The sequence below is a fragment of the Choristoneura fumiferana genome, chromosome 17, assembly GCF_025370935.1.
Source record: "Choristoneura fumiferana chromosome 17, NRCan_CFum_1, whole genome shotgun sequence".
In the NCBI taxonomy this organism is placed as follows: domain Eukaryota; kingdom Metazoa; phylum Arthropoda; class Insecta; order Lepidoptera; family Tortricidae; genus Choristoneura; species Choristoneura fumiferana.
Genome location: NC_133488.1, coordinates 14,471,050 through 14,494,051, shown reverse-complemented (window position 1 = coordinate 14,494,051; position 23,002 = coordinate 14,471,050). Strand labels below are relative to the sequence as shown.

Below are 23,002 nucleotides of genomic sequence, written 5' to 3'. Positions count from 1 at the left end.
TTAGGTGTGACTTTACAACTAATAGCCACGCTTAAAGCGCTCTAGATACATAATCGCCTGATAATTACCTGCTTGATACGCCATGCCAGTCTTTGACATTATTCTGCGGCGCTATCAAGATCAGATTAAAATCAAATAAGCAATAATTGTAACACTTACCACAAAAGGCAATTCAGAGTTAGAAAGTAGAGAACTCGATCCAAGCTACCCCATTACACGTTTTTGCGATATTCAGTGTCCAAGAATAGCCCTGAGCGGAGTCGGGATTCTCCCTGTCACACCAATTTAGTCGACGGAGGCTCGTTGAAAATTTTATCAGAGCGAGGTTTCTTTAAGAATTGTTTTTCTTACAGTTAGATAAGAAATGTTTTTAAAGAATGTTCGGTGGTTGTTCACCTTTTAGCTTACTGTGCGGTTTTTATGCTTTGGTCCGTTTTTAGGACCATTTTGCTGCCGGTCTGTCCGTCCATCTGTCGTCCGTCTGTCAAAATGTGTCACTGGAAGGTGTCTAGGTATCAAGCTGAAATTAATATGAAATACTCAGGGCTGCTACACCCCTTGGAGCAGTGAAGCAATCTAACTTCTGAATCAACGCAATCAAAAGAAACAGATTAACAAGCAAATATACACATATTGAACTGTTTAAGCCGGTGTTGCCATACAGTTTAATAAGTTTTTTTTTAATTACTTTTAAGATAAGGTCCTAACTGAAAATCAGCGCCACGGCTTGCCGTGGCATTATGCTGAGTGGGGACCTATTTAGCGTCATGTATGTTATGTCTTTGATCTATTATTATGTTAATTGTGATGTTTTTATGGCGTTAATTAAATGTATTTTATTTCTTTATTCTTTCTACATATTTACTTCTATATTACATTAGGATACAATAAAATGGAACTAAAATTCAAATACACTCACACTTACAACACATCAAGTTATGAGTAAATACTTGTTTGTTTCATTATTTCTATTAAGGACTTCCTCCTACCTGTGTCATACACACACTTACATTTTCTCGAGTCAACATTGCAGTCCCAAGTGCACAGTGTAGCCGCTTCCATAACCGTCGCGGTGCAGCTGGACGTTGATTCACCATTTCTCATTACAGTGACTACCATTGTCGGCACAGCAATATTGTTTCTACTTTTGCATTTCTTACGTACAACAGATAATAGCTTTTCGTGAAATAATGAATATTTCAGGTGTTTTGGTCTTTGTCGACATGATGTCAGTAAGACCATACATACGTTCATTTCACTCATCATCAAAAAATTTGTATTAAAATACATACATAGTTTAGGTACCTAATGTTCTTTACCTATGCTACTTTCAGAATGTACCTGACTGTTAAAAATAATTTCGTATTATAATGGGTTCCGATTGATTGTAATGACCGATTTAGTAACGAATTAGATGCCCTAGTCACAGGTTAAATGCACAATTAGTGATTAAATCGTCGATGATACTGCAATAGCGCGTAATCAACAATGGCTAATGTCACGTACTCGTATCATTATATTCTATTTGTTCTAACATGATTCAAATGACAGATGCCAAACTGACGGAACTGGAGTCCCTCCTACTGTTACGCAAACTATCGATACTTTTGCATGTAGGTACCAAGTGCTAAAAGTGGCAATAGCATTATTTGTTGGTTTAAAAGTTACGCTATCGAACTGAAAGTCTTATTTGAATTTTAAAATATAATTTATTCAAAACTTGGAGTGTCACTTTCCTACTCTGATGAACAATCTTGCAAATTAATAAGTTCGTTTATATTACTGTTTTTATTTTTACCGATAACCCTCACCTTTAGCAATTGCGGCCTATTGAAACAACATTGTCAGGGCGTTCATTAAAGAAAGTAAGTTAATATAACACAGTGCCTACGCAGTAACTGAACAATTTGTTAGCCAATTTGAGTTCAAATCGAACAATCAGCAGTTTTAATGTAATTTCATTTTTTCAAGCATTATATCTCTGTTGGAAAAAATAAAAAATTAGTTACCGCCTCACAAAGTGACATAATCATCATGTGTCATTTGAATCATCTTTGAACATAGATAGCAAAATTTTACAGGAGAGCGTTCAAATTAAATATCTTTGTGTTTTACCAGCCGCGAAATCTCAAAAGCTACTTTTGTCGGTTACGCGGCGTTAGCCATTGATAGTTACGGGCGTTGCAGTATCATCGACACAATTTGTTTTTCATAGCTGCCAAGCAGTCCTCTCGTCAACCTTGTGTTAAGCATAAAATATTAGCGCTTTGTGTTTTTTGTCTACGTCGTAATCCAGCCAGGCATTTAGTCACGATATCAGTGTTAAGCATCGCGTCGCGTCCTTTGTCCAGCCCATAAAATAGGGTACCCTGCCCTGTGAACCAGAAACGACGTGGGATGCCGTCGGCCCGTTTATTATCATAAAATATTAGTTGGATTTTCCCACGCGCCTGTAAATCAAATTGCGCATGCACACGACAACTGTTCTTGTCGTGAGGCGCATTATAAATGGCGTCTTCAGGAAGCTATATTAGGATAAACTATAGAAGCTTTGTAATATGCCAAAGATAGCTTTACAGTATTGTAAAGCTCATAAACCAGAGAGATCTATTGATATGAATATTTATTTCGTGCGCTGCCATGCGCTATAGGTTCTGCATTATCTTGCGGCGACAGAGGTCGTCTTCACGCTTAAGATGCTCGCCGTACTCCTCTTCGGGAATCGCGATTGTAATCAGATCCAGAGTGCGCAGCGCATTATCATACCAGACTACGTCGTGCGCGCAGACGCTGTATGAATATCATTATCAATATTTATTATAATTACTGATAAACAAGGTATTGGATTAAAGCGTTCAAGTGTAGAGCTTTTTGCTAACGGCACACACGGAGAGTCGCAATTGAGTTCATTAAAAAGCTGTAACTGCCAGCACTACTATTAAATAAACTTTCTGAAATCAAAATAATGGTGGGGTTTGTTAAGCAGAGCTAGGGGTGTTATATTAAACTTTAACAATATAAGTTTAAATTATGTGTACTTATTCTTAGGGTTCCGTTCCGTACCCAAAGGGTGCCAACGGAACCCTATTACTAAGACTCCGCTGTCTGTCTGTCTGTCCGTCCGTCCGTCACAGGGCTCTATCTCTTGAGTCGTAATAGTCAGACACTTGAATTTTTCACTGATTGTGTATTACTGTGGCCGCTATAACAAAAAATACTAAAAACAGAATAAAATAAATATTTAAGGGGTGCTCCTATACAACAAACGTGATTGTTTTGCCGTTTTTTGCTTGATATTAATAACGGCAACAGGTAGACGCTTGAAATATTCACAAAATCTTTAGTTACTATAATCACTTTAAAAATAAATAGTTAAATTAGTTAAAATAAAATAAATATTTAAGAGGGGCTCCCATACAACAAACTTGTTTTTTTGCCGTTTTTTGCTAATGTCTAATTTCGTATAGATAATGGTACGGAGCCCTTCGTGCGCAAGTCCGACTCGCACTTGGCCGGTTTTTTATTATTAGTCAGCAGCCGTTTTATTTATCACTTTAATAATTTTCATCATGAAGTATGTTTAACTGTTATCAATCTTGATTGCACAATATCCACTCATGCACTGTTAATCCTAGCTTTCATTTATCTTCTCTTTGTATTTTTGCTTGTTTATTTGATTCAAATCTTGCAAGTTAATTTTGATCCACTTCCAATGGTTGATTGACTTCAAATTTGATATTGAGGTTAGATGACAATGCAAGTACCTACACAGTCAACAGAAAGTACGGCCAAAAAGAAAAGCTTGTATTGAAAATGTTTTTAGCAAAAACTATTTTTTTTAATTACGAAAACCCTAAGAACTAGCTTTTAAAGATGTTTTCGTACGTAGACTTATTAAAATAACGTTGCTAATTGGTTTAGTTAGTACTCTTAAGAAGAGAATGTAGTTAAAAGTTTAATTTGCGTCTAGACAACACGGGTTCACCAGTGAATAATTTTGTTCGATGAGCGCTTACATACATAATAAGTAATATATATTTCGCTTGGGTGTGTGCTCGAGCAGAAAATTGGTTATCATGTCCATTTTTCGTTCGTGTTCATCCCCATTGTTAAAAAAAAGTGTGTTTGAATATACAAGCAATGTGTAGGCACCTATAATTGTTTCAGCAAATTAAATCAGAAATTTAATGATTGATAATTGATAACGCATAATTATTACGCTACAGGAACCCCTAGCCCTGAAAAAAACACAATGTCTTTGATTTTAAAGATCTGCAACCTCTTTCAGACCCAACCAGTTTTTCAAAAGATAGGTACCTAGGTCGTGCAGACTTAATAATGACTCGTAGTTCATCATGTCAGCCGAAAGACGTCCACTGCTGGACATAGGCCTCCCCCAAGGCTCTTCACTCTGACTGGTCTTGTGCTTTCCGCATCCACCGCGATCCCTCGATCTTAACCAGGTCGTCGCTCCATCTTTTGGAGGCCTACCGACAGCTCATCTACCGGTTCGCCATTCGAGAACCTTCTGACCCTATCGGCCATCATCGAGCAATGTGTCCCGCCCACTGCCACTTCATGTTTCGCAATTCTTCGGGCTATGTCGGTAACCTTAGTTCTATTGCGGATATCACCATTTCTGATTCTATCCCGTAGAGAAACCCGGAGCATAACCCTCTCCATAGGTGACTTTAAACTTCCTCATGAGGCCCATCGTTAGCGCCCACGTCTCAGATCCTTTAGTCATCATCATACTGGCAATACAATAGACTAGTAGTTAGTAGGTAGAAAAGAAAATCGCCCTAATATATATACCTTACCTACATTCTTCAATGTCTGCTAGGCTCGCGTGGAGGAGTACATACACGTCTTAGTTTTTCGTTGTGCCTGTAAATACCTAAACAATGGTATCTACGTATAATAATTGTACACACGTATCAACCAACTATCCGTACGTAGGTATACGCAAATACTACATTTTAAAGTTATGTTTCAATGAACAGTCATTTAAATATTTTAACACTCCTTAGTCCTATCCTAATTATATTCGAGCGACACATGTAAATTGTATGTACACCGTATTTTCCGTAATGGAAACGTTATTGAGTGTCATATTTCGCCGTATCATCGCGAACTAATAGGGTCCATACACTTACGCCATACATTACGGGAGAACAGGAAAATTGCATTAGTTCAGTCGCCGTACAACGTCCATTGACATCGGCAAACAATGAGCACGATCCCGCTATTGTTTCCGCTAATGTAATTACATGTGTCACTTGCAGATTTGAAATTCAAATCTCTTTCTTTGTCCCCTAAATTTCGAATGAGATTAATATTCACTGACTAATCTGAACCTTCAAACTGATATCGCATCACATTACACCGGAAATATGTTTAACCGCTCATTCCTTTAATGTTACACGTGCATGGACATTAACCCAATGTTATTTGCGTCGAAAATGATGTTAAAATTACTTACCAGAGAGATCGTTTTATATGACATTATGCTTCGAATTCTGAGAATGTCTAATTTTATGAAATTGAAGGCGCGCAGACGCGGTGTTGCACAAGGAAATGAACCGTTGCTTTGCGAATAACTTCGAAATTAGGCGAACTTGATCCGCGAACTCATATACGCGTCATATCTTGATTAAAACTGACCTACATTCGGAAGTGAGAGTCGCGTCATTGTTTTATTGAAATGTTTTTAATAAAAAAATGTAAGGCTATCTATCTCTCTCTGATTTATTCGTTCAATCAAATTAACGTCGCCCATATCTTATTCAACTTCATCATACCTTAAATATCTTCAGCCGCGTTTATATCTGACATAAATTCCAAATTACCACTTTCATAATTTTGTTTAGGCATGTATGTAAATGATGGATTGAGTTGAGGCGTCATTTATTTCCATATCGGGATCGCTATAAGTGACGGGTAAAGTGACGGCAGATGTCATCGCCGTGCTCGGGCGCAGGCGCACCAACCGGCGCCGATGCAACCCTCGATCTTCCTTAATTAGCCGGTGCAGGCTACTGCGGGGCACAGTAATGATATTCAGTGCCGACACGGAAATGACTGCGTAATTATTTAAAAGAACTTAATTGAAATTGATTAAGTGAACGTTAACATATTTTAATGGATTTCATCCAATCTATATTGATTTCAAGGCTATATTAAATTATTTTGCGGTTAGAAAGGTCAAGTTATTTATAACTAACGGAGAAGATGTTTTAACTGGAATTAACTTCAGTATCGTGATCAATAATTTACAGACACAGCGCGAAGACACTTCTAAAGAAATTAATTGCCTCAGGTACCTACGCGATCCTCCAATCAGACAACTGTATCTTGTTTTAGTGTTTTATACGTTTGCAATAAAACGAAAGTAGCACACGGTAATGACTGAGATTTGTCAATTAATTACAGGACGAAATAGGTAGCGTCACGAACGTTTACCTATTAGTGATTCGGCGGCGGCTCTTACGGCGCCCTACATTTGCCTCGGGATTCATTTTGTCGCCAATTTGGGGCCCCGGTGCCAAAGACCTATTAAGACCCATATTGATTAGAACACGCAAATCGGTGATTACAGGGAGGACACTGATGTAGCAGGCTATTCGGTGATAAAAAAGCAAGATTTGTATCTTAATGAATTCCTTGAAACAAAATGACACCTTAACTTTATTTTGTGTGGGTACCTACAACCTACTGATTAATTGTTTTCCTGCTGTGCCAACTGGGAACTAATCTTAAATGAGAAATATAGAAAAATAAACGCGATTCGGTGCTTGATTTCTTGCCTAAGATTAAAGGTCAGACAGACACATACTTACTTATCATTAAGTTAGTTTCTTATATTGTATAAAAAACTGAATTGAATAAGACGCGTTAGTTTTTCAGGCTTGCATACGATTTTGTTTTTATTTACTTGGGTTATTTATAGACATATGAAAGAAAAACGGCCTTTTATTATTAAGTACTTATCTGGCACTAATCTTGACACTAAATACCAGACTAATAGTTTTCGTGATACCAATATCCGTCTGGCCCGATAAAATAGTATATTAATTATTACCTAACGTTTTGTTTACACCTACCTACCATGTATAATAGAGATTTTTAGTGATAAATATGCTGGGCTTACGGATGACAGCTTTCACCCACCAAAACCAAATCATTGACTTCTTTAATTGCTTTTATTTAGTTTCACCTGTCCCGTTGTCTGTCTGTCTGTCTGTAATCAAATCTTTCAAGTTAAATTCGACCAACTTCCATGTAAACAAATTGCGTGACAATACAATAATCTGGTAGTCACATCCTGGTAGTCAGGCTAGGATCGTCTCCGCAGGATGGACTCTTCAACGATTATTGGCATCGACTTGAAATTTCGAAGGTCTGCAAATATAGTTTGGGTCCCAATGCAAGTACAGTCAACAAAAAGTACAATCGGCAGAAAAAGCATGTATTGAAAAATATTTTTTTACCAAAAACATATTTAATATGCAATAATATGAAGTTAGTACTCAAAGGCAAATTAATTTTGACAACGGGTTACCCTTGATATGAGCAGAGTTCGAATGTTTGCCAAAAATACTCATATACTTACCATTATTATAGATACCCATCATCCTGTCCTATTACTACACACAGACGAAAACAACACTTACCTGTACCTACCCTTAGTGTAAGTTTTCGGTTACAAAATACGTCTCGATCGCGTTCGCGTTAAAACCTCAATTTGTATGGAAACACGAACATCGCAAACGTTCCGCTAGAGGCGCTGTTCGTGTTTCCATATAAATTGAGATTTTAACACGTACGCGATCGAGACGTATTTTGTAACTGAAAACTTACACTAAGGGTACCGCACCCCTTCCTTTGGACGTTAAGGTGTCTCCATTGCTTATTCTACAAGAGCTTCCCATCCTATGCGTACCTACCTAGTATTCTTATCTAGCTAGAAATATACATACTTCATAAATATTATTAATCTTCCAAAATAAATGCAAAATCTGAAACCAAACGATCGGCGAATAATAAATCTTCACAAAATGGCAATCAATTAACACGGTTTCGTTTCTGTTAACTGTTGGAAAATTAGCGTTATTTTATGGATATAGTCTGTTGGCCGTCCTTCTGGAGATTTATCGGGACCTGTTGACCTGGCACCGTTGCCCTGCCTTCTTAGGGATCTATTAGGAACAGAGGCAATATCCATCATCGCAAGCAGCGTTCCGACTACATAAATAACATTGCACAGTCGTATTATACAAGCTATAAGCATGAAATCTAAAACAGTTTTACTTAAGAAGAGCGTACTTGGAATGGCTTCATAATATATATCAAATTACCGAGGGCTATGCATGATATTGACAACATATACGAATTTAAAAAAAAAAACTAAATATTTTTGGCCGAAAAGGTGTACTACTCCATCAGGAATTTTTAGAATATACTTAAATATATGTTGTTTTTAATATGTATGAATTAAAAAATGAGTAAATAGGTTTAATATAAGGCAATATTTGTATGCCCTGGGGCACCACATAGTGATACTCAAAGAACATAATTAAGACCAAATCAATGTTACGTATGTTGGACAAATGAATAAATGATTATGATTATAATCCAACAAATTATAAATAAAATACCTAATTGATTAATGTAGGGCCATTAGTTAACTGGACAACAAAAAGTTCAAGTATCATATTGCTTTATAAATAAAAGAATGTCAGTCAGTTCTACTTTTTATATTGGTACTTTTAATATTGAGACAGTGATTGACGGGATGCAGAATCAAAGTAGGTAATAGGTACCTTCAGTATTGTAATTGGTAATATGTATGTACCTACAATGTACAGAAACGTGAAATAACTCTGAATCGTTGTATGCCTAAGTACCTGTTTAATTATGTACCTACGGGCCGGGGCTACAGATGTTTGTCAGTAAACCGTTTCCCGAATCCCTTTCATTTAAATAAGTAAACGTCCCCGTCCCATAAAAGGAGGCTGGAATTGCCTTAATTTACCTTAAATTGTCCATCTTGGGTAGTTAGGTACACCGGTCCTTTACCTAGCGTATGTAAATAAGCAGAGCACGCAAAAGTATTTAGGACGGAGATAAGTAAGCCAGTGAATAATAGACCGCAGATTGCTTAAACAAAGTCTTCATTAGGTCGTGAAGGCGAGCATCCTCTGCAAACAAGCAGCGGCGCCACGGGCTGCCAGGTACCTACACACGCGTGGCTTTGTTAATAATACGTTTTTGTAGTTGAATCTGTCTGTAATTGGTTTCCTTTATACCTACATAACATATTTTAATTGGTCGGATTTGACAGCTGTCATCTCTATAATTTATTATTTACTTGTACCTATAAATTGTATCTACTGAAATAACAGCTGTCAATCCGGTAAATTAGAAGATCCTAAGAATATAAAATCTATCTAATCTAATACCTTTAAACGAGCAATTCTTGTACATATATTCGTGTTTTAGCCCGAGTACAGCTCGGTCGCCTAGGTACTAATATTTTATACAAGATGTAGGCCGCAGTTACCATAGTAAACTTTCAACAATGGTAGCGAGAATGTACTGATACAGACTAGTTAAGGGCACCAGTCATGGACAGGAACCAATAATGGAATATTTTTTCCGCTAACCCAATATTAAGAAACGGACGCTACTTTTTCTAAAACTAGTAACACTTATGTGCAGATAACTGATGATCATAAGCCATATCCTTGCTGTCCATTACTGGATACTACCTACTGTGATTAACATGTCCATGATTGGTGCCGTCACCTATGTATGTACAAAAAAATAAGTGTAAGCAGAGCTCGGTCTACTCAACATTAACATCCACCCGCAATTTCTTCTGTCATCCATAACCATACCCATAAACATGGTGATAGTTCTCAAATTAATCGGGTCTCAATATTAATAGCTATCTACTCCCGGTAGAAAATATGTACAATATAATATAATTAATTAATCATTATACTGCTAAAATTCTATGTATAATAGAGAAACAGGCGTTACTTCGCGGAGATCCATTAATGTTCAAGAATCATGAGTTAAAACGAACTTACTCCACACGATTTTTTTGCTTTAATCACAATTACAAAAAGCCAAATAATTGTGGCCTTAAAAATGGTCTCATTGAAAATTAATAGTCTTTTTATTAAATGCGAGCGTAAAGACGAAGCTACACCGCCACCGGCTAAACGTCCCTTGGAGAAGGGTGACTTTAGATAAGATGAAAATCTAAACAAAAAGGCACAAAGACGTTAATTTAGCCTATTGTTGTCATACTGTCATGGAAACAGCTCGTAAAGAAATCATGGCATTTATAAACTTTCGGAGGATGTTTGAGGAAGAGTGAGTTTATTCAGGTTACTAAGGATATTTAAATTGAAATTTGTAAAACGATTGTATAGCGGGCAGTTTTTTTTAGGGACCGTCGCTTTTTTTTCTTATGAAATAATAACACTACCTACTTATCATTCAATTGCTTAAATTTATAAGCATAGTACCAATGTATGCCCAACCATAAAAGGGACAACTAAAGAAATAAAGCTCACCATCACTACATGAATGCACGAGGAAGGCGGCCATCAGGGAGGAGTGGCGGCATGTTGTGAAGCTTGCCACCAACGCCTGAAGTGATGACCACGACCACTCTGTCAATAGTGATTCCGACAAAGAAGAAGAAAGAAATGAAGATTACTCTTTAATTTGTTGTGCCCAGTGTGGGTTGTCCAATCACGGCCTAATTTACTCATGGTCGCATTCCTCAGCAGTGAACGAATGAACGAAGGAGAGACACGAGTTTCCAGTAAGAAATTATCTTTATTTTCTTTTTTTCCAGAAAAGTTACCTGCAAACCTTCGGTTACCTACGCCAGGGCCAGCCCGAGGTTCAAAATCTGGTGAGCGGAGACGCTGCCGAATACTACGAAGACGATTTCAGGATCGCGATTAAAACCTTACAAGTACGTACCAAAATACTCGTGAGCAATGCGATTGATTGATTGATGCTGTAAAATAATAATTGCATTATAAATCTGGGGGCACGGTAGTGCCCCCGCCAAGTCAAGCAATAAAGCGGCACGGCCGTACCATTCTTTTCTCGAAGCAGTTCAGGCCATTTTCAACTCCCTTATATATAACTTCGTTATGGATAAAACTAGAAGTCTGAACTTTCAGTAACCAAGCAGGCATTGTATAAACACGATATATTTTAAATTACAGTCAGTTTCTTGATTTTGTCACTCACTGACTGACTGACCTATCATCATAAGGCACTTCTAGCAGACATAGAAGCTTCAAATTTAGAATACAATTAGTGTTTGGTGTATAAATCAAGGAAAAACTAAAATATCTAATTTCACTACACAATCTAATTTAATAATAATTTGTATTACTCGTGAGATAGGTACGTTGTGTTTACATGCGATGGCCAAGTCAATCTATTTATTTAAATATATAAGATTTTCAATATTGATATGGTCACTATAAGATGTTGTTAGGTTAGCTAATTACGTAGTAACTTAAGACAGAAGGACCCTTAAGTAGGGACTGAATAAGTTAACCGACTTGGTATTACATGGATCTCACCACTTTTTACGGTAGAAAAACTGAGTTGCGAGACTTGTTTTTTTTACAAATTATATTTGGCTCATCTTTTCTTTCACCAAATTCTTATCGTAGGCCTTCTTCAATCACTTCCATTGTGGGTGGCTCTTTCCGATATTTTGAGCAGTGAAAATCAAGTTGCTGCTCACGTTTGTTTTATTATCATCTTTCTCCCTCATTTGTAGTCTGGCAACTGATACCTACTTACTGTTCCCACGGTCTTCAACCTTGAACAGCTCTGTAGGTACCACTAATCTCTTTCCTTTTTACTCGGCTGTGAATACTGTTATCCTACAGCTGATGAAGAGGTATTAGGTAGGTACCTCAGAATTCCAATACCTCTGTCCGCAGCTATCTCAAGAACGCGTCCAGAACTACTAGCTCATGTCTATTACGTAGCGTAACTACACGCTATGCGAAGTTCTATTCTCTCTTGCCTGCAAAGGGACATTCATTAATTCCATTAGGTACCTACGCTTTTAGAAAGGAGAGGTCTAGCGAGTGACACAAGAAAAAAAAATGATTTGCATGTAAGTGTGACGACGGGGTTCGGTATAAAAATGATCGACATTAGTATGACATAACTTTAAGCTTTAATATCTAGCCATAATCGAGGTGCAGATTATTTTGCAATTTCTGCCTAGATCGGCCGCATCGTCACTTATTTCGGACACCTGCTGAGTGCCTCGCTTAATTAAATTTTGTGTTAGAATTTTCCTTGTTAGACCAATAACATCGCTTATTCACGCGCAAAACAGTTTTCTGATATTTGTATAGGTAGGTATTTAAGTAATTTTTTTAAATTGGACCCCGCCCGACGATGGTCAAGCAACTTTTTAGATAAATTAAATACGATCTCTATCGTTCAATATCAAAGCACTGCCATTTTCAAAAGCATGTGGTAGGTACCTCCATTTTGCTTTTAAAAGACGTTTTGTTTAAATCTCACTTTATTTTTTCGCTTTTCAGGAGTTTGGCGGCATTCCAGTGACAGGAGAAGTAGACGAAGCTACGAAAGAATTGTTGGGTAAGAAGCGATGCGGAAGACCCGACAGGGAAATTGGCTTCGAAGAAAATTCACATCGAAAGAAGAGATTTACATTCCAAGGGGCCAAGTGGAAACACACCAATCTAACATGGAGGTAAGATAAATCGATCTTATTACAATAGTTTTAATTTAATCTGAATGAACTTTGTTAAAAAAAGTTGCAACACTAAGCGCCATCTAGTGTTGAGTAGCTGACTTACAAATATTCTGCCATCTAGCGGCATTCACGATAACCAATATTAAACTTATAAACATTGAAAGATGGTTCTACTCGATCACAGATGGCAGCTGTGAACTTAGTTTATAATATTTCCATAGATGGCGCCCTCAACAGTACATGAAACTATTTTTTTTCTATTTTTAACAGACTTCAAAAAAAGGAAGATTCTTAGATTATTGAAATCTAATAAATCAGAGTAAAAAGTAATTTTAATGGCGAAAGAAAAAAGGGTTAATTAATATGAAGTCGTCGCTTTTTGTAATTAAAATTTTAATGTTCCTACTCGACTACCAACAATAGGATAGGATAGGAACTATTGGATTCAGTTAGGTACTTCTTATATACTTTTGTCTAGGTTTATTATAGTTAATACCGCAAAGCTATGAATAACGACCGGTTGGTGCCATCATCATCATCATCGTTATCTAGGCACTGGCACTCAGCAAAATCACAGGAATGGAATCCATGCCACCCCCGTGCGGATCTGGAACTACACACACTATTCCGCTTCACGCTTTTTTTTGGTTGTCTCACGTTATTCTTTCGCCGAAAAGTATGTGTATTTTGCGGAAAAGCTTTCAATGTCCTAACGTAAATAGCTATTTGGTATGAACAGTCAATTGCAAAAATAAGTAGTAGTTGCAAAATATGTTACTACGGCCTTATTGCGTCGGAATAAGAGTCTGTGGTAAGTACCTACTTATTTTTGAAACTGAATAAGTTCATATTTTTACACTTGACTGTACCTATGGAAGCCGTCGAAGCCGTGGTGGTCGAGTGGTTTGACCTATGGCCTCTCAAGCAGAGGATCGTGGATTCAAACCCCGGCTCGCACCTCTGAGTTTTTCGAAATTCATGTGCGGAATTACATTTTAAATTTACCACGAGCTTTATGGTGATGGAAAACATCGTGAGGAAACCTGCACAAACCTGCGAAGCAATTCAGTGGTGTGTGTGAAGCTCCCAATCCGCACTGGGCCCGCGTGGGAACTTCGGCCCAAGCCCTCTCATTCTGAGAGGAGGCCTGTGCCCAGCAGTGGAACGTAAATAGGCTGGGATGATGACCTATGGAAGAAAAAACAACAAAAAGTTCGAATAATTTATAGCATTAATAATACCTAGTATTTTCGTAAGTTCTTTTTTTGCGTGTCTCCTAGGTAGCAGCAGTTTTATTTTCTTAAATTTATTCTAGTTTGTGGTTTACATTCATCGACTTTGATGAATCACAATCACAATTCAACTAACAATCTCCTTTTGAAATTTTAGGTCTCTATTCTTTTAGTAGGTAGCCTAACACCAGTGAAAATACGATTGAATATAACATTACTCGTAGATTACCCACTAATTGACACAATAAACTAAATTGATGTTATCTAACTATATGCTCAATAATTTAAGATCATCAGTATTTTTGACTATTTTCGAATCACATTTTCAGAGGCGTGATTCAGTCCTCTCTGTAGGTAATGTTGATATTTATCGACATCGACTGATATCCACCTAAATATTGCGAATTCATTAAAACACTCAAGGCTCTAACATCCGACACGTTTAGTTTTATTCGTTACACCCCGTCAGCGCTATTTGCTTTAAGACCGCTTCGGATTGATGACAAATAATAGTTAAATCACGGACATCGTAAAAGTTACGACGCTTTCGGGGCAGCTTAATTAAAAGAATATGTCCCTTCGTCGCCGCCCGCGTCGATATTCTGCCGCGAATCATGGCTGACCGCGGTACGCACTTGGCCAACCCTGGAGTTTAGTTTACAATTCCATTTGATACCTTTTGGCTATTTAGAGGTTTAGATAGAGAGGGTTAAGTTAAATGGTGTAAGAAATACAAGTACCATGCAAGTCTCGTTACATTGCAGGGTGGCGCGGCTACGAATTTATAAGTGACCAGTTACCTTTCCATGGCGAAATACCTACCCCAACTCATATGATATTAAGATTTTAAAAAAAAATATTTTTGTTTTGCCTGACGGGATTTGAACCCGCACCTCTGATAGCTTTACTCGGGCAAAAGTGTCCTACCAACTGGACCACTGGAAAATCCGGCCAACCAACCACCACTTTCAAACTAATTTGGAACGTAGGAATCGGGCGACACACGCCACTGTTCCTGAAGATTATGGGCAATTTTTCATATACCTTCTCGAGTTTACCCAATCCAATATTTGTAAGTTCCAAATATTATTTCAACTTTTATGTGGCGTAGTAATTGCTTAGTAATTCCTGTGACTTTTAAAACACTCAGCAGAAGTAGGCATTCAGGTATTAGGAATGAGAAAGACCAACAAAGCATAAGGTGGTACAGGTATGTAATCTACTGATGCACATGTTTCGAAACAATCTAACTGTACGCATAATAAATTAACATTCAATAAACTGCCTAAGTATACCTATCATGGAAACTTAATATCCATGTATAAGTTACACGCACAAATACTTAATTTACATGCATAGTAAGTTAATGTAGGTCGATAGCTGATGGCTGCCGACTTGGGCTGCGGTCACCGGTCGATACACGTGCGAGAACCAGGCTCGAATATTACTCTCTTTTTCGAGAAACTGTTTGTTAATTTGAATATGCCAAAACAAATAGACAAATTGTGAATATACATACTCGATATACTTCCATAAAACACTTGGAACGTTAGTCAACCAAGTTACAATCGACTTCATAAACTTGTGAGCAAAAATTTGATCAAAAATATCTGAACACGACTCTATTGTTAACGGCGTAGAAGCGTGTTCAGATATATTTAATGAAATTTTTGCTCACAAGTTTATGAACTCGACTGCACATCCATTAAAGTCAAAATTAAAAAATGTTACGAATTTATTTGCTCCAAACGTCGTTTTCGATCGTATGCCTACCTACTAAAGCAGATTGAAGTAGGTGTGTTTATTTGGTTTATTAAATCGAAATTAAATTATTCTATCGAGTTAGTTAATAATATTCAAAATCGATTTTTGTTTTGTTTATTCAATTATTATCATTTAATTCGACGGTTAATTAAATGGGATTATTTAATTAATTATTTTTCATTTAGTTAATTATACACTTGTACTCGTAACTGATTCATTCAAGCAACTATTTATCTGGGACAGCTTTATTTATTGCTGGGGTAAAGACGAATCCCACCTATCGTACGAGTATAGCGTCGGTAGGATGAAGTTAGGGTTGTAAGGTTTCTAGAGGCCAATGTCTAACGCACTCCGAATCACAATCGCTTTCCAAACCTCTTTCTGTGAAAAGATATAAGATGAGGACAGAAAAAGAAGATGAATGGAATCGCGATCGTTTGTGCGTTAGATAGTATACGATAGACTCAGGTTCACTTTATGAATAAAATCTAGTGCAAGTATGTATCATCAGCCTAATATGTGTTCTACCACCCTAAAGTTGATAGGTAATCGTTTGCATATCACAAAACAATAATGCCAATAGACGTGTCAACTTGAAAGTTCGACTTTAGCGACGTATTCATTTGATAGGAACTTGTTTAAAAATTGATAGACCACTTATTGGCTAATGGTTATACTATGTGCCAAAGGAAACTCTCCAAAATTGCGGAATTTTTCACATAGGAAAATTACCGAAACTTCTCACAATTTTGTATGGGGATTGAAACTTTCCATTTCTTAAATTTAAATTTCCTATATTTCATGTGAAAATTTCCAAAAATTTCCCAGGGCTTTTCCAACTTTTTGGAAACTTTCCGCAACTTGCACATGCTGTATATTTATTTAGAAATATAAATCATTTATTCGTGACAAAGTAGCGTAGCATAACAAAAAGGTATTAAAAAATTAAGAAAGTATTTATTTTATTTTTTAAAGGAAAGCACAACACGATAAGACGATAACCTACGTTTGATAACTAACCGGTAAAATATAAATATTGTCACGTGGGGTCCACTACGAGTGTAACCCAAGTGACAATACATTTCGTTCGGGTGTTGAATGATCCACCACACCACTTCATACTTCAGTAGCCCCGCAATCTATAGCTACTTGGATGATTTTATTCTTTTTACCACAATACAGTAGTAACAAGAGTGAATAACAGGATTCGACTTTCAGGGATAAAAAATCCAAAATCAGATACCTAGTGCAACATAATTGGGTTTTGTGCGGTAGCGCGGTTGTTGCATTTATTTAGTGCACCGTGCGCCGACGCTCGAGTTTATTCAACTTGGATCCCGAGAGGAGCTCCGCTAACGTCTATTTGAAGTGGAAACAACCGCGGAGCACGCGGGTAATTTGAAAAGTTCACAATCACCTGCACCCACCGCGACTTCAGCACAATTTCCTGTCGAATTAATGGTCTGTCAATATTGCAATCCTCCATTACAGCTCGTTGTGCACACAACCGATAAAACGAGCAGCGCCATCTCGTGTAGGGTTCACAAAAGCGGGGCGCCGCCCGCCTTAGGTACTAACGCCAGGCATGGCAACACTACCTTGCCACATCATATCTACCTGGGTTTGCCTTTGTCGCAATAGTTTAACTATACCTCATCTAGTACATACAATAATTATTTATCATAACCCTAGGTAGGTACAGTTGATCAGGCAGGTAGTTGCCATTGCCACATCGCAACATTCAACTGCCGTACCTACCTACCATCTTTTCTCGAAGCATTTTCTGCAGCACTGGAATATATAAGTAGCGGATAGCTGCAATTCCGTTCATTTGATAAGCTAGGAGTTCATTAAGTATAAGAACCCTCAAATTTCCAGATGATAGCGAGTGTAGTTCAAAAGTTATAAGATTGAATCATTAAACTACTTAATTACGACTTTTTAGACGAAATCATATCAATAGAGACATGACACGATTTTTACGACATATTTTTGTAGGGATCTGATTTACGTAAAAATTTTGAACAATTTCATTTTTAATACCTACACTAGGTACACACACCTTGTGGCCTGAACCCGCATGTAATAAACTAGTAAATAACCTTATATAATATTATTATTAAGATTCGTTTGGTGTTCCTTTCATAGATACTTGATTTAAAATTCGAATACGATTTAAAATGCAATCATGAATATAACAGATGGTACCTACCATTATAAATTTACTTTATTTCATTGTTGTATAGGTATAATATTACTCTACCAATAAAAACGTGTCAAAACAGTGGAGAAATGGCTCAGTCTGCCCATAATGTTAAAATGATACTGTACCTAACCTGCAAATAACACATTAAACAGTAAAGTGCTTGGCCCCAATAAGTTTAGTCCGGCTCCGGCCATAAAATTAACGACGAGCGAAGTCACTAGCACATTAGGTACTCCGGAGCCAAACTTCATAAACATAAATATAGACAAATTTCGTTTTGTCTTTTTCTCTCTACGTCCGATACAATGAGGGCTATCGCGTATGAATTCGCCACTAGAGGCGCTAGTGTAGCGTGAGGTCTCCGAAATGTCAAATCTCATAGTTTTTGGGTGAGCTACGCGGGTTTATTTAGAATTAGAATAATTTTGTGAATATTTTGCAATATCTGAAATTAATTATGGCAAATATGCGTTCCGGGGCAATGAATGTCTGTGTTTTGAGACAGTTTTGTCTTTCGGAAACCTTTGTCCTCCCTTTTTTCCTAACAAAACGGAGACTATGCAACACTGTGGCATGCTCGATATTTTTATAGTACGGTTTAAGGTGTATTAAATATGATTTTAATCTAAACTTTGTTTTCACGCCCGCAATAACCGACTTTGAAAGCCATACTTAAAAACCTCACGCAACAGTGCGCCATCTAGTGAAACAAAAAACGATAGCCCTCGTTAAAGTATGACTGCTAACTATAGCTAAGTACAATGACTTTGGACTTGCTTTGTTTTTAACAATAAGTACCTATGTAAAAGAAGCAGTTACTGAGATAGGAAATCGAGAACGTAACCATAAGTAGTGTTTGTTAAAGAAAACCTGTGTACCTAAATGGTTTCTGAAATTCAATCACAAAAGTATTCAGCTGCATACCTCGTCCCTAATACTATTTAAGTACGAGTATTAACTATTAAATATTTTCATTACTTTTTATGGACAAATCGTCTGTGAATTGAGACTTGGTGCATTTTCACAAAAATAAGCTGCGTTTCCACCAAAACTGTGCTAGGATGTGTTGCGATGCGAGGGATATTTTTCATGAACCAATAGAAACACTTCATTTACACATCCTCGCACAGGACATCTCTGGTGGAATCAGCTGAGCGGAGCGAGGCGAGGTAAATGAAGCGTTTCTATTGGTTCACGAAAAACACTCCTCGCAACACATCCTCCCACATCTCTCGTGGAAACTAGCCTAGCCTAGTGGAGCCTAGTATCAGCTTTTCAATATTTCTCAACACGAATCCATAGCCTGAACTTAATGAGTTTAAATACCCAACTTTGTATGGCAATCGTTCTCAATCTCATCTGAATATAGAATAAGAAGGCATGGCCCGGACATCCGATAGCAATGCCGATAGTTATTAGGTACATGGAAATAAACAGCATTGTTTCCGCTAGCTGCCCGTGACAACCGTGACAGAGGCGTCCCGCGGCGCTGTCCCCGACACGCAAATCTAAGCAGGGAATAATATCGAAACTTGAATTGAGCTGTAACAATAATTGCCTGTATAATGCAACTGTGAAGTATCCCAGCGGGCTGGTTGCTGCAGACTGCTGCGTTACTACTGCGGTCGTATTTGCCAGCCATATTCGGGCACGTAATAAACAAGCCTAAAGGCTTGCCTTTGTCGGACACGATATGGAGGGCATCATAACCACCGCGGTCGACAAAGGACGCCTAAGAGGACTGTATTCGTATTCAATGAGGGCTACTGTTTTCGCGCTCACCAGTTGGCTCTACTGTAGACAAAGGTCCTTTGAGTGATTTGAGACAGGAGATTTTTTCAAAGTAGTGACGATATAGTGGTTAGTTTGTTATAACGGGCGTGAAAACGACCATAAAAATATCGAGCATGCCGCAGTGTTGCGTAGTCCCGTTTTGTTCGGAAAAAAGGGAGGACAAAAGTTTTCGAAAGACAAAACTGTCTCAAAACACAGACATTCATTGCCCCTTACGCATATTTGCCATATTTAATTTCAGGTATTGCAAAATATTTAAAAAATAAATCTCATCTAATCTAATACCTTTAAACGAGCAATTCTTGTATAGGTATATATGTATATATATTTCGGGGATTTGGGAAACGGCTCCAATGATTTCGATGAAATTTAGTATTAGGGGTTTTCGGGGATGAAAAATCGATCTAGTTGGTCTTATCTCTGGGAAAACGCTTGGTAATCCGTCAGTTCGTGAAAAAGCGTTCGAATGGACATCGATTTAAATTGCGGTTCCTGTCACTTGTGATTTTCTTCGTGAGCAAGTCCGACATAGGTATTTTTGCCGCGCACATTCGTCGGAGATAGCCGCACGATAGATAGGTATAGGTAGAGTCATTCACAATGGCGCGTGCCGTGGTTCTTATTACAATGTCATTAATGTTTAATTTTGACAAAATCACGCATCGTCGTGGATGCCACTAGGTATACAGCCGGTAGAAATATCTGAACAGCTTATTAGGTTTTATTACAACTAACCTCCTCAAAAAGGACCGGACTGAAAATCAGCGCTGGGTAGGTATATACCTACAGTTGAATTAACTTGAAACTTTGTGCTACTTAAATAAAGTCATGTTGACATCCCATAATTTTCTCGAGGAAATCATAGCATAGTGAAATTGATTATTAAAAGTTTCCACCCTGGTACAGGATTCACTTTGTTCGACTGTACATCTAGCACATACTAAAACATTAACATCACAACAGCATTAAAATCTTAATATCAGGTGAGATAGGGGTCAATCACGGTCAGTTATATGTAAAAAAACAAAAAGTTGGAACACCCCGATTTTGTCACTTCAAAGCCCAATATCTCAAAAACGGCTGAACCGATTTTGATAAAACATGTCTAAGAATCATCGTTAGAAAACCTGCTTTCAATAAAAACCGCTTTCAAATCGGTCCACCCGTTTAAGAGCTACGGTACCACAGACAGACACACATACACACATAGCGGTCAAACTTATAACACCCCTCTTTTTGCGTCGGGGGTACACGGTAGGTGCCCATTACCGGAACAATAGCCTGCCAAGTTAGTTAAGTATGTTGTAGTCAATTGAATCTGTATCTACTTAATTGTTATGACATCTTTCTGAGAATGCGGCTCTGCTATTGAGTTATTTTTATTTTATTTCTATTTTTAATCTCGTACCTATTTACCTACCGACGACTCTCCTGTCAAGAAAGTAGGTTTAACTGTTTCTGCAATGCTGTAGGTATTCTTTTTCTTGAATCAGTGGGTAGGTATATATTGCTATAAAAGAAGAGAAATGCTATGTAGTTGAATTATAAGTGTCACATTCATTATATAACTTTATATTATCTAACTTTAATCCACCGTATCGACAAAACCCTACTGTCGTATTTTGCCATTATTTAACTCAAGGTGAATCCTCGCCAGGAGTTTACAAATTGTTGCCGAGAATCATTGGAATCGGATTATTAACCGCCAAAGCAACCCCTACACAAGTACTTGTTTTATACACAGACACTGCAGATAGCCGGTCCACTCATAAAACAGATGACGAGCTTGTATTAATTGCCCCACCCCTCCCCCCTACCACGAACTGGGTCGTCGTTTTCAATATTGAAGGCATTTCACAATTTCTATTGCTCTTTATTGCGATTGTACGACGTAATAAAGCTTATTATATGCGTTCGTATTGGACGATGCGCGGATGCTTTTGTTTGCTTGGAAGTGCTTGGAATAAGATTTCTACACTAAGCTTAGAAGCCCGCTTATCGTGATTGTTCGCTGATATGCTACGTGAACGTGAGGCGACTCGTATAGGTTTGTGTGAAACACGATGTCATCACACCGCGTGCACGCCGCATCACGCCCTCTGTGGCAGAAGGTTCTTGAAACACATTTTTGGCAGGGAAAGTTAATAGTATATTTTATAACGAGGGACTAAAGTGAGCCGTAATTAATCTGAGGTCGTTATAGTCACCCGGTCACCTGAGCTTAAATGAAAAACAGAATTTTCGCGGTTTAGATTTTTTTATCCTCCTGATATAGCACAGATCCAACAAACCATCACACTAATGCTGGAAAATTAAAAACATTTGATGTCAAGTAACGCTACCATCTTTGCGGAAGAAATGTGAATTTTTTTATTGAAACGTACTGGTTTTATTAGCAATTTTGCGAGTGTGAGTATATATTTTTATTCAATTACGTTCTCATCATATAATATTAGAAGTGTAGTGATTTGATTAAGTTTCAGTTACTTTTAGTGACACAATGCAGATCATGTACCTACATCTCTATTTGTTTTGCCTATGTTACTCTGAGTAAATAAAAAAAAAATACTCCCTAGGGATTAAATTATACTTTTTACTACGAGGGAGCTCCGTGAGGCTATATTGACGTAGGCACTTTAAAAGCATGTGAAGGGAAAAAATAAGTTTTTATACGGACGGCTCTGACAGAAAATCAGCGCTACAGGCGTCTAACGCCTCGCCATAATGCTGAGCCAGCGGCCGTTTCACTTTTGCGGGGATACACAAAATCGTGTACCTATTTTTTATTTTTGTTGTACGAGTATTTGTGTGCCTTTGTGAATGTGAATAAATTATTATTATTATTATATTTAGCCTATAACTGTGTCCCACTGCTGGGCAAAGGCCTCTCCTCTTGACTTCCACATCTCGAATAAATGTCTTCTTTTTTAGGGTTCCAGAGCCAAAATGGCAAAAACGGAACCCTTACAGTTTCGCCATGTCTGTCTGTCGGTCTGTCTGTCCGTCCGTCCGCCCGCGGCTTTGCTCAGGGACTATCAATGCTAGAAAACTGTAATTTTGCACGAATATATAAGTAAACTGCCAAAAAAATGGAATAATTAAAAATTCAAAAAAAAATTTTTAGTTTATCTCCCATAGACGTAAAGTGGGGGTGATTTTTTTTTCTCATCCAACCCTATAGTGTGGGGTATCGTTGGATTGACCATGAGGGGGTTGCTAAAA

General features: G+C 37.7%; 1 protein-coding gene across 1 annotated transcript in view; it reads left to right on the top strand.

The window, feature by feature from the left end:
- Mmp2 (Matrix metalloproteinase 2) overlaps positions 1–23,002 on the top strand; it is a 164,752-nt gene that overhangs the window by 33,212 nt on the left and 108,538 nt on the right. The window contains exons 3-4 of the mRNA XM_074100612.1: positions 10,874–10,996; positions 12,609–12,781. Of these exons, the coding sequence (XP_073956713.1) occupies positions 10,874–10,996; positions 12,609–12,781 (296 nt within the window). The remainder of the gene's footprint in view (positions 1–10,873; positions 10,997–12,608; positions 12,782–23,002) is intronic.